The 15,256-nt window shown below is 32.4% G+C and overlaps 1 protein-coding gene across 1 annotated transcript; it reads right to left on the reverse strand.

The window, feature by feature from the left end:
• Window positions 1-2,730: 2,730 nt before the first annotated feature.
• On the reverse strand, window positions 2,731-11,468 carry LOC132549732 (Golgi-associated PDZ and coiled-coil motif-containing protein-like). Its single transcript, XM_060213686.1, has 9 exons — window positions 11,256-11,468; window positions 8,427-8,591; window positions 7,892-8,067; window positions 6,972-7,137; window positions 6,551-6,646; window positions 6,029-6,193; window positions 4,772-4,863; window positions 4,366-4,524; window positions 2,731-3,482 (listed from the first exon to the last, which is right to left on the reverse strand). The coding sequence occupies exons 1-9, from the start codon at window positions 11,466-11,468 to the stop codon at window positions 3,329-3,331; spliced, it is 1,386 nt and encodes a 461-aa protein (XP_060069669.1). The 3' UTR covers window positions 2,731-3,328.
• Between the last annotated feature and the right edge of the window lie 3,788 nt (window positions 11,469-15,256).

Genomic DNA, 15,256 nt, shown 5'->3' on the forward strand with positions numbered 1-15,256 from the left:
TCTGCCTAATTGAAATAAAGGACAGAAACTTGTATGAAGTTCATGGGGTGATGAACTTAGGTTGTAGACAAATTTGATCCTAAAATAACAGCAAACCCCTTTGAGATTGACTAGACTTTTTATGGTGACGTCATGACAGATATAGACCAACAACACTTAATCTCTTTTCAACTGAAGTTCAAGACAATTTAATTAAACCACAAACACATTCTTATTCTGTATTCTGTACAGAATTTATGAAGCTAGGTATAAGTCTTTACGTTGATACATGTAATCAAATATTTAGCACAAATTCCACTCATTTAGAAAAAAATTGAAAGTATATTAAGTTTAACAACAGCATTATACAATTCATGGTAAGATTTCTACCTCACATTGTACAAACATCAATATCCATGACCATTTTCCAAGATTACATACATGAATCTAAATTTGAGCATAATCATACATAGCCCATTTTCTTCCACTATTGCACATGTCATATCACATGGTCTACTGAGGATAAATGAATGTACCTTTACTTTCTCTACAAATACCAACTACAGGTACACAAAGATTTTTTTCAGCATCTGAAATCACTCTTAAGTCTGTGCATGCATCTGACACACAAAGAAATATGTTCAATAATTGAAATATAATTTCTCTTTCTTTCACTCAAAGAACAGGAAACTCTAAAGGTACTTGTGGAAAAGACACCTTATATCTTACAGCTGTTTAAGATATTTTTATTGTATACCAAAATTTTAAAGAACAAAAGTGAAAAAAAAGTACAAAACCACTAAATCTTGAATTATTTACATTTTTTGACATTTCAGCTACATCTTTCTTAATTAGCAAATATTTTTCATCATTCATGTCTTATCAAAACAACTGAAATTTATAAATACTTGTTATCTGTCACTGTTCTACAAAAAAAACACTAACTATAAGATTTAAATTTGTTGAAAAATTTTCCTGCATAAGGTTTGTTTATATGTTCCATACCTATTACCAGCAGGCAATAGAAATTGATCAGTCATTTATACCTATCATTATAACATTGAAATGAAACAGGTTTGTGACTTTGTTTTTTGAATTGTTTTGAGTGATTCATTCCTTCACAATTCCACATATTCCAGGTTTTGCCTCAGCAATAACAGTTTAATGTTCCTGTCAGATTAAGTTAGTGTGACTCCAAACTTGTAAATAGACCCTATTAGAAAAATATAAGTTCATTAATCTGACAGAAAGAAAATAAAACACTATTATCATAAATTCATTGTAAAAAGCTCTTTATAAATTTTTCTTTTTTTCAATCATATAAAAAGAAAATACAAATCATAAAATCATAAGGTAATCATACGAAAATTATAATCTTTCAAATATGAAATATTGGTACCACTAATAAAATATCGGAAAATGAAAATATATTGAACACTAGTTACAAAAAAGGGAAAATAATAACTAAATGAAATGAAAAAAAAACTCATTTCAATCTATAAATATCAAAATAGTGTCTATCTGAAAATAAAAAAAAGATCACCATGGCAACAATTGATCATCATGACTATGATTGTCTACTTTAATTTGTATCTGAACTTGATAAATCAAGATCTGAACATTTTCAGCAGTTACAGAAAGAAACACTTATACAATGGAAAATATTCTACATTTACGAAATGATGAAATTGTTCAATATATTATTTATTTTGAGTCTTCCTATATTTATACTATTAGACTTACAAAATAAATGGCACAAAAACAAAGTGTACTTACACATACATATATAAATAAACAAATTTATCATCAAACAACACACACTCCAGTCAAAATGGATTTGATATACAATTATGTTTCTGGATCTCCCTCAGCAACATTATATACATAAACAATGACCTAGGAATCACATACAAAACATTTCTTATATACATACACCAGGACCTGTCCTAAAATATTGCCAAAACATTTGATCCTTCATTCTGTTTCAGAATAAACCTCTAATCATGATTTTTTTTTATCTCAAATATGTAGATAACACTTATAGTGTTATTTGTATATGTTTGGAATGGTTCAGAAACAGAATTATATGTATTGTAAAAAAAAACACTCTGTGATTACTGATAGACTTCATTTTAAGATATGTCAGATCTTAGATTTTCATCGGTAAAATTTTGAGAGACAGCTAAGAAACGTTATTTAGCTATTTGGATATTGAAGTGAAGGATGGGTTATTTAACTAAATTCCATTCAATACCATGATATTTGAGATACTGCTGAAAAACAGTTATGATCAATTTTATTAACATATCAAATAAAATAGTTTCACTTGCATTCAGCTTTCTTGCAGATTTCACAGTAAACATCACATAGTCAGCATGCTTTTGAATGAATACGCAAGTGTTGAACTAGATTTGTGTTCAAAAACAATCAGTATGCAAACATGTTTATCACAATCATAACTGAATTGGACACAACTCAGATTTTTGTGTCGCAGCTCTGAAGTGTATGATTAACAAATGTAAAGTCATGTTCATTTAAAAACACTCATGTAACTTTTATTTTACACTTGTCTCCATTTTTCACATGAAAAGGTTCAATCCTTTTGCCAGACGTATTTTCAAGATAAAGGTTGAGAGTTACTTTTACCTATGAACAGATTATAATTTATCAACAAAGAGATTTAATTATTGAATTTTTCTTTTCACAAAAAAATTTTCAAACTATACAGTTTTAATCTAATTTTTACAGGTTTTCTCCAAAGTCTTGTTCACACTGTAAAGCCCTGATAAAGCCAAGGATTATCCAACAAATGAATAGTTATATATCAATTTACAATCAGTAACAATTTTTATAAAAGCATATCACATGTTTACCAGGTTATCACCACTGGCAACATTGACATGATCTTAGTACAAACTAGTGGAGATTCTCATGACTGTTTTAGTTCTGTAGAAGTTGAGAGTACAGGTCACTTTACATGTCTTGGCTAGTGGGAATTTTCCTTCATTCAAGCAATAGTGTCCGGCAAGAGACTGAAGGGTCACTAGTTTGAACCCCAGTGGTGGCAGGGTATTTTTCCTGACTTCTCCCTTTTACAGATCTAACACAAATTTGGTGTGACTTTTTAGGGTCAAGTTCATGCACAGCAGATCATGATTTATCATCCAATTTATTTCAATTTTTTAATGAAAAGATTTCCTTTCAAAAAACATGACAGATAAAGCTAGATTTTACTGTAACTAAACCTGGACAAACCTTGGCTCCATCTTTAATAGTAAGATTGATCCCTCTTGATTACACAATAAAAACACATGATATTAAATTAAAGTAGATTATGCATGTCTGGGGCCTATCGATAGTCACTGTTGAATGTTGGGGCTTCCTCTGGCCCCTCCCCCTGTATATTATTGGACTGCAGTGAGCCAACTTGAAGTTGTTCTGGGCTATGTGGTCCATTCTCACGTATAGGGCTCTTTTGAGGAGAATTGCTCCCTAAAGTTGGCCTGAAATGTAATTCAAACATTTTCGTCAAAAAAAAGAGGTTTCAAAGTTTTCTTAAACAACATTCAGACTTAATTTTCCAAGACTTTATTAAAAAAAGTCACCTTAAATACTGTGCCATAACGATTATTGTTGATTTGTGTCCTATTGACAGCAAGGCACATTTAAGGATGTGCCTGGTTCATGTGGTAAAAGAAAGCCAGAGTTCTTGGATTAAAACCATCAACCTGCACAGTACCTAGTGACTGCCCCATATAGGCCTCAAACCCAAAACCAGAGGTGGAAGGCTTGTGATAAAGATGGTCATACGCCTTAACCACTAAAGCCCCATGTCAAAATGTAAATTTACTTCCAAACATTTATTGTGAGCTTTTCAATCATGACTGATTATCTTGTTCATGGAACTTTTAATATCTCAGGAAATGTAAACTAGCTTCATCATTAGAAACATTATCATAAACAATTCTTATTGGAATTCAAGTAATTTCTTGAAATCCTTTTACTTTTTCAGCATATAAACTATATACTGATGCTTCCATCGGTTATAATTACAAATAACAATATAATTATATAAAAGGAGCTCCAAGTGTTATTTTTCAAAAACAGAATTGGATATTTCCCCGACATAAAGCAGCTTCAAGTGTAAGTTTCTGCCATAATAACACAATAAAACAATCAACAATAAAAGGAAATAGCATTTCACCCTAGTCTGTCATTTTCAATTTTCTATCACAAGAGACATTTCAGTTGAGAAAAAAAGACATGAAGAAAAAGCATAAAAACAACACAATGGTAGAAAAAGTATGACAACAGCTAGCCTCAATGGTTAAACAGGATTTACTCTTGTTTACGATATCATTAAGAGACGCCTATTTTATAAATTACCTTCCAGGACTAGTATTTGTTGACATGGGAGACTTCGGGGTAGATGGTGACATTGGCTGACCATCAGCTGATGCCGACCCTGACTGATGCATCTTGTTTTGTTCTCGACGGTCAACCTCACTACCACTGCTTAGTACCTCCTCATCATAGATACGGTAACTGTGATTGATAAATAGATCATAAAATCTAGTGATTGTAGATTTCATCAGACCATTAATGTAGGGACAATTTCAAATATCATCTTAATGTAATCCGTATAAATCACAGCTTTCACCATACCATTACTTTATATTCTCACAATTATTTTAAAAACTTTCATTGGTTTTTAAGGTCAATGTATATTAAAGCCAACCCAACACATCTATCCTTTTTCTTTATCAACAATGGTTTTTAAAAACATACTCACCGAAAGCCATTTTCATCATCATACTCATTATTATCTTCGTCGCTGTCTTCATCTGGTGCGACGAACATGACCTCCAATTCTATCTCCCCTTGCTAAAAACAATATAGGATGTTATGAGAGTCATTGGAGTTAATGACATGTGTTATTCATAAAACCTAGTTGAGAATAAAATAAACCGAAATATAATTTCACCTATGTGACATATGGAAATTCTTCAACTAATGTTAGTCAGTAGAAAAATATTACTTGTGTTAAATTACGTTGAACAAAAAAGTAAAGTACATTTTCCTAAAATTTGTGAGATGCTGTGGAAAAGTGAAGAGATTTACATTTTTGTTCTATGAAAGATTTGGTAACAACCACTAGACTTTAAACAAATTAAACGGTTAACAAACCTGTTGTTACAATGCTATATATATCGTACTAGGTAGTAATATTCTGATTTCGATAAACTTTGGTGTTACCTGTCGTACTGGAACTGATATTTTTAACCAAAAATCTCAATATCAAAACTTCATTGATAGCTTAAGGCAAAACTTACCACACAAGGTTTATAGAGAACTGTGACCTACATTCAATGAGAACAGTGACCTACATTCAATGAGAACTGTGACCTACATACAATGAGAACTGTGACCTACATTCAATGAGAACAGTGACCTACATACAATGAGAACTGTGACCTACATACAATGAGAACTGTGACCTACATTCAATGAGAACTGTGACCTACATTCAATGAGAACTGTGACCTACATTCAATGAAAACTGTGATGGATATTGATGAAAAGTATGGGAAGTTTTTTTATTTCTTTTATGATATCACTGAGATATATTCTAGTTTTGTTGATACAAAGTTCAAAGTGTTTGATTCTAATTAGTAATATGCTGATTAACACTGTTGTAATTAACCTGGCTCTTATTTTGAGAAGACAAAATTACTTGAATTATACTTCTGGTACACCTTGTCTGTATGAATATATATTTTTTCCTCTTTGTATCTCAAAATTGAGACAATATTATTAACATGTTCGTGTTCTTTCACATAGACAACTAACCTGTTGTGACAACATGTAACAGACAACTTACCTGTTGTGACAACACTTAAATAGAGACAACTTACCTGTTGTGACAACACTTGAACAGAGACAACTTACCTGTTGTGACAACACTTGAACACAGACAACATACCTGTTGTGACAACATATAACAGAGACAACTTACCTGTTGTGATAACATATAACAGAGACAACTTACCTGTTGTGACAACACTTGAACAGCCTCAGCATGTTTGGCATTGCGTAGGTCTATTTGATTCACTGATAAGATAGCGTCACCTACATAAAGTGACTCACACCTCTCCGCTGGCTGTCCCTCGTGGATCTCCGATATCAAAATAGGAACACCATGTTCTTTACCTCCCTAAAACATTTGTAATTTTATCTATGCTAAAGAGATTTTTAGATCAAAACAATGAAGCAAACATCAGCTGATTTTCAATAGCATTCACATGTAGAAATATATCTTTACAAATGAGTAATTGTATCAGCTATATTATATGTATGTCTAAATTTTCTTCAAATATTCCATTACATCATATCAACTTTCAATGAGATAAATCATACTAAAACAGGATGTTTAATATTTCTGTTTATCAAAATCTGTTGTTTAGTTTTAATCATCTCTTATCCGATGAAATTCAAACCTGCAAGAATATCTGTGGAAACCAATGGCTATTTATCAGATTTCTAGAATTCCCACATCTAATAGAATACCCACCGTTATGGACAACCCCAGTCCATCATCTTCCCCTTTGTTAAGAACGACCTTACGAACATCTCCCAGTCCATGCTGTTTCCTGAGTGATTGGAAGTCCTATAAAAAATAGAAAATAAACAAGATGTCAATTGTCATTTTTTAAACAGATTTCGCCTTAATTTCTAGATTTGCATCAAATTTGAAAATGTGACCATTCCTTCTCTTAAATTTTGAGATGAATTAATGTTTGTCTGGTTTTTGAAAACATTCTATCACACATGAAATGTATTTGAAACCAAAATGGAGCGAAGAAAAAAAATGAGAAGTGTACCTATCAACTTATAATCAGGTCTTTAGCTAGGATTGTTTCCTCATTGATTTAGATTAAATCAAGATCTGTATTTAGAAAAGCAGCGATACTTTAACTTTGTCTCTGTCTTACATGTCCTGCAGGAACAGGAAGCTTCTTTTTGCGTGTAGTTCGTCCACGACATGCCCTTATCACTGTTTTGTGGCGATGGAGATGGATCTCAGCCTCCAGTTGGTTCCATAGCCGATCATGCTCTGCTCCTCTCATATCTCTTCCCAGCAGCTGAATTTGTTGTATTCTGAAAAAGATAAAAATGAAATCTTTCATAGTTATCTCAACAGCTGAATAAATAAAATCCTAACTGCTTTGACTTCATCGTGACATTTTTTTAAATTTTTGTTTTGTTTTTATTTCATGTACATGTCCATCATACTTAAAAATAGTACCAGATATTGCTGCCATCAGATAATAATATCTGTGCAAAAAAAACAACATGGCCTAATCCCATTTATCAATCAATTCCAGCCAAGATGGCATCGTCCTGTTTCATCATCAACTTGTGTGGTCATTTAATGTGCACAATGCATATAGTAACGAACTAAATCAGGATTTTTTTCTTTTTAAAATAAATCTTTGTCAAAAGCCACAAATCAACTTTATGAAGAAAAATATTCCTATAAAGCAGGAATTCCAAACTGAAAATTTGAGTGAAACCATTTTTCATTTACATGTACTTAACATTGCTTTGGAACTCAAAAGCAATTTCAAAATACATACTAAAATAAATCTTGGTTACTCTTATTTTCAAAACCAAAAGGCCATACTTTTGTACAAATGTATCTTCATTACAGTAATATCCAGTATTTGACGAGGGATTATATTTAGTGATTTCCTTGACACATGTATCTAATTCCTTCAATGGCGCTTTTTCCTGTGACAATTTCCCATCTTCTTATTCTGAGAAGCCATTCTATCTCTTCTGAATGAGACATGTCATTATCTACAATCATGTATCTGTCTGAAAAAATATTTGATATAAGAATTGCTCATACCTCCCTGCCAGCTCCTTATCCAGGTACTTTGCTGCAAGCCTTGCCCCATACACTTCTCCTTGTAGCGCCAACACATACTGACGAAGTTCATCGTTTTCTCGTCGAAGTTCAGCCATCTCCGACTCCATTATGAGTAAATTAGATGTTTTAGATTTTCTCTTTTCCATTTCCTCTTCCTTAAAGTCATAAAACAAAACATTTATAATGGTCAAATATATATTAACATGTGAAAATATTTGAAATTGATTGAATTTCATTCTTCTTTATAAATTATATGCACATCATTTTAATATAGGCATACATGTGGCTTAACTTTCACAGTAGAGCACTGCTTGTTTGAAATGAAAGTTACTACAATAGGCCTTATTGTGGATAACATCTGAAAGATAAAATTAGCATCATGTACATTATGAACAGTTGTATTTGTCCTTTAAAACTTCATCTACATGACATGATATTGGATTTATAGATTAAAAGATTTTTGATGAAACACGTCTTTTTGATGACAATATAAATATAAATGTATTGTACATACCACTTTCTTTTTGATGACCGAGGAGTCAATTTCCACACCTTTCTCTGCTTGTCTTTGTAACTCGGATGAGTGTAGCTGGAGTAAAACATCGCCCAGTTCCTTCTCTAGCATTGTCTTAGAGGCTTTAATCTGGGCTAAGCTGGATCTCATATCCAACAGTTGTGCCTTAAAAACAATAGCAAAATAATTTAAGATAATAATAAAATAATAAAATATAATCGTAAAATAATATTTCACATTTCTAAACCCTTGAAATGTAGTGAAAGTATGAAGATGTAAAACATAATGTACATTATAATGTAATACATTCTAACAGCATAAAATTTTTTTTTTCATTTCTTTTTTATGTTGGTGCCAGATGTCCGTTGGTATCTATACATTTCTTTTTCAGTTTGCATGTCAATATGTTCAGAAATTGTATATAAAACCAATGAAATTGTTTTAAGTTGTAATCTTTTCAGAATATCAAACTAAATAGTAGCATTATTCATTCTATAACAAGACATAAAATTGACAATTATCATAACAAATATCTAATGAATATTTCCAGCTTAGCATTACCTGGCTAACTAAATGACAAGGAAGGCATCACTAAAATTGTTACTCCATATAGAGTGAAGGACTGAGATGTATTTACATAAGTAATCATAATTAACCGAATACAAAAACAAACATGAATCAAGAATTGAATTGTGTATAAAGGAATTATGGACTAAAATTTAAATGAGTTCGTTCCATTTCTCCATTCTTTTTGACATTTCAACTTCATTTTATCATCATTTTTTAACAGTACAGGTATCCTTAATTAGGTTCGTTAAAACCTTTACATTTAGAGAGCTATCCAGACATCTGTTTTGTAAATAAAAAAAAGGCAGTATAGAACCTCTAGTAATGTTTCAAAACTTTGTAGTAATTTTTGTACTTCTGGGTATTCCCAAAATATGCGAATAATTGTTTCACACTCAGAACTCCTATTCACCTTCTCGAAGTGGTTAACAATCATGTAAAGTTTCAACCCTCTACTATGTATGACTGGTTGAAAAATAATGTGTTCAATATTGGGGTGCAATGAAAACATTTGGAGGACAAACAAAAATTTGGTATATGACATATCTTCTAACAGTGGTTAGCAACCATAAAAAGTTTCATCATTCTGCCATGACTGGTTACAAAGTTATGAAACGATTATGAATTTTTCAGTTAGATGGCTGCAAGGACAAACCAATTAATCACTATTGGGCATCTGCAACTGTGGGATGGGGCCCTAATAATTGTAAATTAAAGTATTAAGCTTATCCTTGACAATCAAGGTGACATAGATCACACAAATACACAGCCTAATGGCAAAGAAAGCCTCTAAAATGTTTACGGCAATTTTTCACTTTTATAACATCAAAATTTGTCTTTTCATATACTATATATTGAATATATGCAGATGCTGGGACAACATCTTTAAACCTGAGGAGAATGCATATGTAGCTGGGAATACCTGGTGTTGTAATTGATTGTGCTTCAGTTATAAGTTTTAGCCTTCACTTCAATATCAGGTTTACTCACAATGAGTATATCACATATATTTTATCTGATACATTTTAAAGTCTCCCAGATATTGTCCATGTGTATGTTATTATTTGTGTTTACCTGTTGTTAGTTATTTAACATCAACATGAGAAGATTTCACCTATACAGGTACTTACAGGGCTCTCACATCCCATTTTGGGACTGGGGCCCGGGGCCCTTGGAATTGGGAAAAATAATGTTGTTTTCCTTAGAATTAGGAAAACTTGGGGTCTAAATTGGGAAAAAAAAGATATTATTTTGCATTGGGAATAATTGGCCCCAAACCTGGCAGATTGAGAGCCCTGACTTATTTGTGTAAAAGGCAAGAGTAATGAAATGTTCTAGCTGTCCTCTATGTGGCTCCAACTAGTCACCTCTCATTCTGTGGGCTGTCATGATCACCAATATGCTAAATGCAAGATCTGACAAACTTCTGGACAATGCATTTTGGACTAGCTGATTGGTTTGATCATGATCTTCACTTGTACATGGGACCAGGGTATCAGTGCACTTCAATCAAATAAAATCTGAAGGATCTAGAGCTCTGCTTACAACAGTAGATCCATGAGTTGATAACAATATAATGGGTATGAACAATGACAATTAGTTGTTATCAACTTGTGACTTAACCCAACCAAGTTACATTAGGATAGTGTTCATTCCCCTACAGCCATTCCTTTACATGGTAGCCATTCGGTTAAACAGTACCTTAAAATGCTTGGAATGTGTTATATGTTATCCACTATATATATCAGAGACAGTGTAGAGGGGTAGAAGATCTAGAACTTTGATAGATGTTTATAGACACTATCAAGATATATACTGGACACAAACATGTCCTATTTCTGCATGCATGTTTTAATAATGCAAGTTAGTTTCAGAGTTTATCATGTTTCTCGTTCTACACTAAGTACAGTACACATCACATAAAACATGGAGTGGTTGATATTTTTTACTGTAAATTGAGAAACATATCTATCATATAAAATAAGGATGCCCTTTTTCATATAGATACCCTTAGTTTTATATGATATATATATTTATCAACTTACATTATGAGTTTCAAAGACCTGTGATAATATACACGGTTTATAAACACCGGCAAAATGACGTGACGTGGCAACTTCCGTTGCAAGAAATATCTGTATTAAGCGATTCCGGAATTGTATTTAAGTAATCAAATGGTCTAATTATCTGTCAGCATAACCCTTAATGAAAAAGAAAGTCCCTATCACAATCCTTTTGTTACAGACACGTATGTTTTCTTACTTCTATTTTGGCATTTGACTGAAAAATGGTTTGTGATTTGTGACACAATTGAGCGAATGCGGCACTTAATGCTGTCATTTTTTGACGCCCTTCAAAAGTGAGTTCACATTGGTCTGGATCTATCTCTCCAAGTAGTAAGTCCAAATCAACAAATGATTTATCGAACTCCTTTTCGAGAATTTCAAGCCAGCGAAATGACAAAGTGGCTGCCATTTTCACAAACTAATAAATTCAACGTTGCTATTGTTATCAATCAACTATCATTGAAGCTGCCCCCCTATCAAGCATTTTTGTGACTGTGATTTTATCCTACAAATTTTCGAAACAATTGCAATAAATATCCGGATTTTTTTTAGGTAAAAATTACTGGTCTTTTTTCCCCTCATTTTTCCCCAATCACAATCACAGATATTTGATTTCAGATTCAATCACTATTTAATTTCCTGCTTCAAAATTCAATGCTTTTCAAAGAAGCAGAAGAAGAATTAGAATAGATAAATACATGTGTTTAGCATGAATTAAAAAGAACGCCGTGATATAATATTTTCCATCGATGTATTTACAGATAAATACAAGGTAGATCCACGTACTTAAGATCTAATACTGCTATCAAATTTTGAAGAATCCTTCTAAGGGAAACAATTCACCTTTAGTTGTTGCAAGAATTAAATCCAAGCATTACAAAACACTTTGAACACTGCAGTATTAATTTGATGTTTTAAAAAGTTGAGTCTGTAACAGATATTGACCATGTTCTTGGGAATTTGTGCTCTCAGAAGTTAAGATAGAAACTTATGTATAACAGAAGAAAAGTAGATTTGTGCAATCGTTTATAATAATAGGAATTTTTCCACTGACCACACTATAAATTTTGACTTGGAAGGCTAGCTGTATTCTTTTAAAACTTTCAATTTCTTCTCAACATAAAATGTTACACCATTGAATTTAATTTAGGATATCATTAACACGGAACCAGTATTGAACTTGACTGAATATTACCTCATATAGCATCTTTATCTGACAAAAAGTCCATGTCCGGTAATTACTCAAACTACCTCTACAATGTCAGTATCCTGTAGTAATTAGCCATTTCATCCCCACCCCTTCCCTTAATGATATATAGAATATAAGCCTCCCTCGTGAAGTGTCATGATGCAAAAATGAAGAACAATATTCAATAGGCTATTTGTAAGTACAAAAAATGTATGTCTGATGAGCAAGGTCCTAACATAACATGGCCACCACTGAATATTGTTTCTTGAATTTTCATCTCTTAAGTAAATGTGTTATAAAGTTGAACATATCCATTAGGCCTTGTCCGTTCATGTTTTGATGAGAGTTCATATTAGGTATAAATTCTAATTGGACATTAGGTCTGTTTCAGGGATAAGCCTTGCCTTTCCCCCACTTTTTAGTGCAGTAGCCACCTGGGCTGTATAACAGTATTCAGAAATATGAGTCGTCTTCATCACTGCAGTCTTCATCTTTAATATGTTATATATAGTAATGAATTCATAATTTTTACTTTCCCTTCTTACTTCGCAGCTTTATCTTGGATAACATTACTTACTTAAAGAATATTGTATATATTCCACAGGATTATAAGTTGGTGGTTTGAATTATAGATCACAATAAAAGAAATAATGATGAAAACAAGGGTATTTTTTATACAATTTTATTAAACAATCTAAAAAAAACACAATTACAATGACACACAAGATAAAACTATATACAAAGACCAATAGGGCCTGCTCAGCTGGATGATAGGATGACACCAGTAAATATCATTTTCAAGTACAAAACATGAAAATCCTCAATAATGAGCTTCTTATTTGAAGTCAAACTTTCAATGTTTAGTGTTTGATGAGGATGGATGAAACACCATGACATATACAGTCTGACCTAGCCTTGATTGGCTAGGGAACTAATGGAGACCAAAAGGTCTGGCAGTGGTTTATAACGCAATACTGTTGAGACTTTAGTCATGTGACTAGACCCTCCCAGAGGGCTGAATTGGTGGGCAGAGAAGGTGGATTAGGTCAAAGGTCAAAACTGTACACTATGACACTGTAGTGCTTTGTCAGATGATTGAATAATGGTATACTTTATATAAAAACAAAATACACAGTGGTTTCATTCATGTACAAGCTTGTATCATTATTAAATTTGTCTCTTTTACAATATTTTTTGGATACAATGACGGTTTGATGCTCTACTTTGTAGACTTTGAAGTAATGTCTGTAATGAAATTGAACCAAGCAAACCCATGTTAAGCAATTACTGGTATTGCGCAATTCTTTTGAAGGTAAATTTGACCACAATCATTAATTAACTTCCCCTGCCCAACATCATACAATGCAAACATCCAATTTAAACATATACAAACATATATCTGCACAAAAATATCTTGTAAACTTCTAATGTCACTAAACAATATGACAAAAAGGGAGAATACTCTTTCCTATACAGTGGCAAGCTATTTGTCTATCAGTGCAATAATTGGTGGAAACATTCAATTAATCTGTGAGTGAATATGAAACACATGTACATTGACATTTCAACAACAAAATATTTTCTTAAACAGTCTGATGTAGAAGTAACAAAATGTGTTTATGGTCGGAGATTCATATAGTAGTTTTTATGGAAGAAAGAAAATGAATCTTAACACAGTATTTACTGAAATGATGAATTTAAGATAACAATGTATCCTGATATGATAACTTAGAAAAATAACATAAATCAAAACCCTGTGTTCAGTAACTCATAATTAAACAAGAGGCCCAGAGGGCCTGTATCGCTCACTTGGATCTTTATGACCGACAGTACTATATCTGTGCATATGTTCTATGTTTAATACATTTGACCTCTGTGGCCTTTAATATGGGTAAAGGTTATTTCTTTTAGCAAACTTTGTAGGACACCATAGGAGGAACATAGTAGCATAATATAATGATTCTTGGCCTTCTGGTATTTGGGAAGAGGTCGTTTAAAGGTTTTAACACATCTTACCTCTGTATCCTTGAGTATGGGTCAAGGTAATTTCTTTTCACAAACTTTGTTGGGCTTCATCAAAAGAACCTCCAAGCCAAATATAATAATTCTAGGCCATCCAGTATTTTGGAAAAAGTCGTTCAAAGGTTTTAACATATTTGATCTCTGTGACTTTGAATATGGGTCAAGGTCATTTCTTTTTGCAAACTTTGTTGGGCTTCATCAAAGGAACCTTCCAGCCAAATATGATAACTCTATGCCTTTCGGTATTTCAGAAGTTGTTTAAATGAAAAGTTGACGGACCCAGGACAGACCGACGACTGACTCTGCACTATGGCATAACCTCACTTGGCCCTTTTGGCCAGGTGAGCTAACAACAATGGAATGATTGAGAATATTATATGACAATTTTTTTACATGAAAACTTTCCAAAAATACATCACTATATTGTTTAATGGGTTGTAAGCAGAATTTACAGGGGTCAATAACATTATTCAACTAACAAACACCAGAAGGTTTCCAGCATCTAACCATCTGCTTCACTTCAAATGAAAAGATCCTGGCCTACATTGTGAGAAGTGGTATAACATAAGGTTTATCTTTTATGTAAATCAAAGATCAGATATCCAGGTTAATATTCAGTACAATACAACTATTGAAAACAACATCATTATACTTTTGTTTGAGCAAAAATTTTTGCAAAGGTAAAATCCTTGTAATGTTATATTTTCAAGAAACATGTTAAAGATCTGCCTACAACCCAGAAAATAAAGAAACCAGATTCAGGATCATAAAACCATCAAAGCTATTCTATATCTATGTCATTCTATGACCCTGAGTCTGGTCGTTTGTTTAATTTGAGTCCATGGCTCGCTCTCTATTAACAGCAGTCTATCAAACAGGTATATTCAGCAATGAGAACAATGTCATAAATTAACATATTTACAATATATTCAAACAAATAAATACCAACAAAACTAAGTGTAAATGTTATTATCTCCACCAGGTTC

This window comes from Ylistrum balloti, unplaced genomic scaffold (assembly GCF_031769215.1).
Source record: "Ylistrum balloti isolate Yb309-2 unplaced genomic scaffold, AGI_CSIRO_Ybal_v1 Utg370076, whole genome shotgun sequence".
NCBI lineage: Eukaryota > Metazoa > Mollusca > Bivalvia > Pectinida > Pectinidae > Ylistrum > Ylistrum balloti.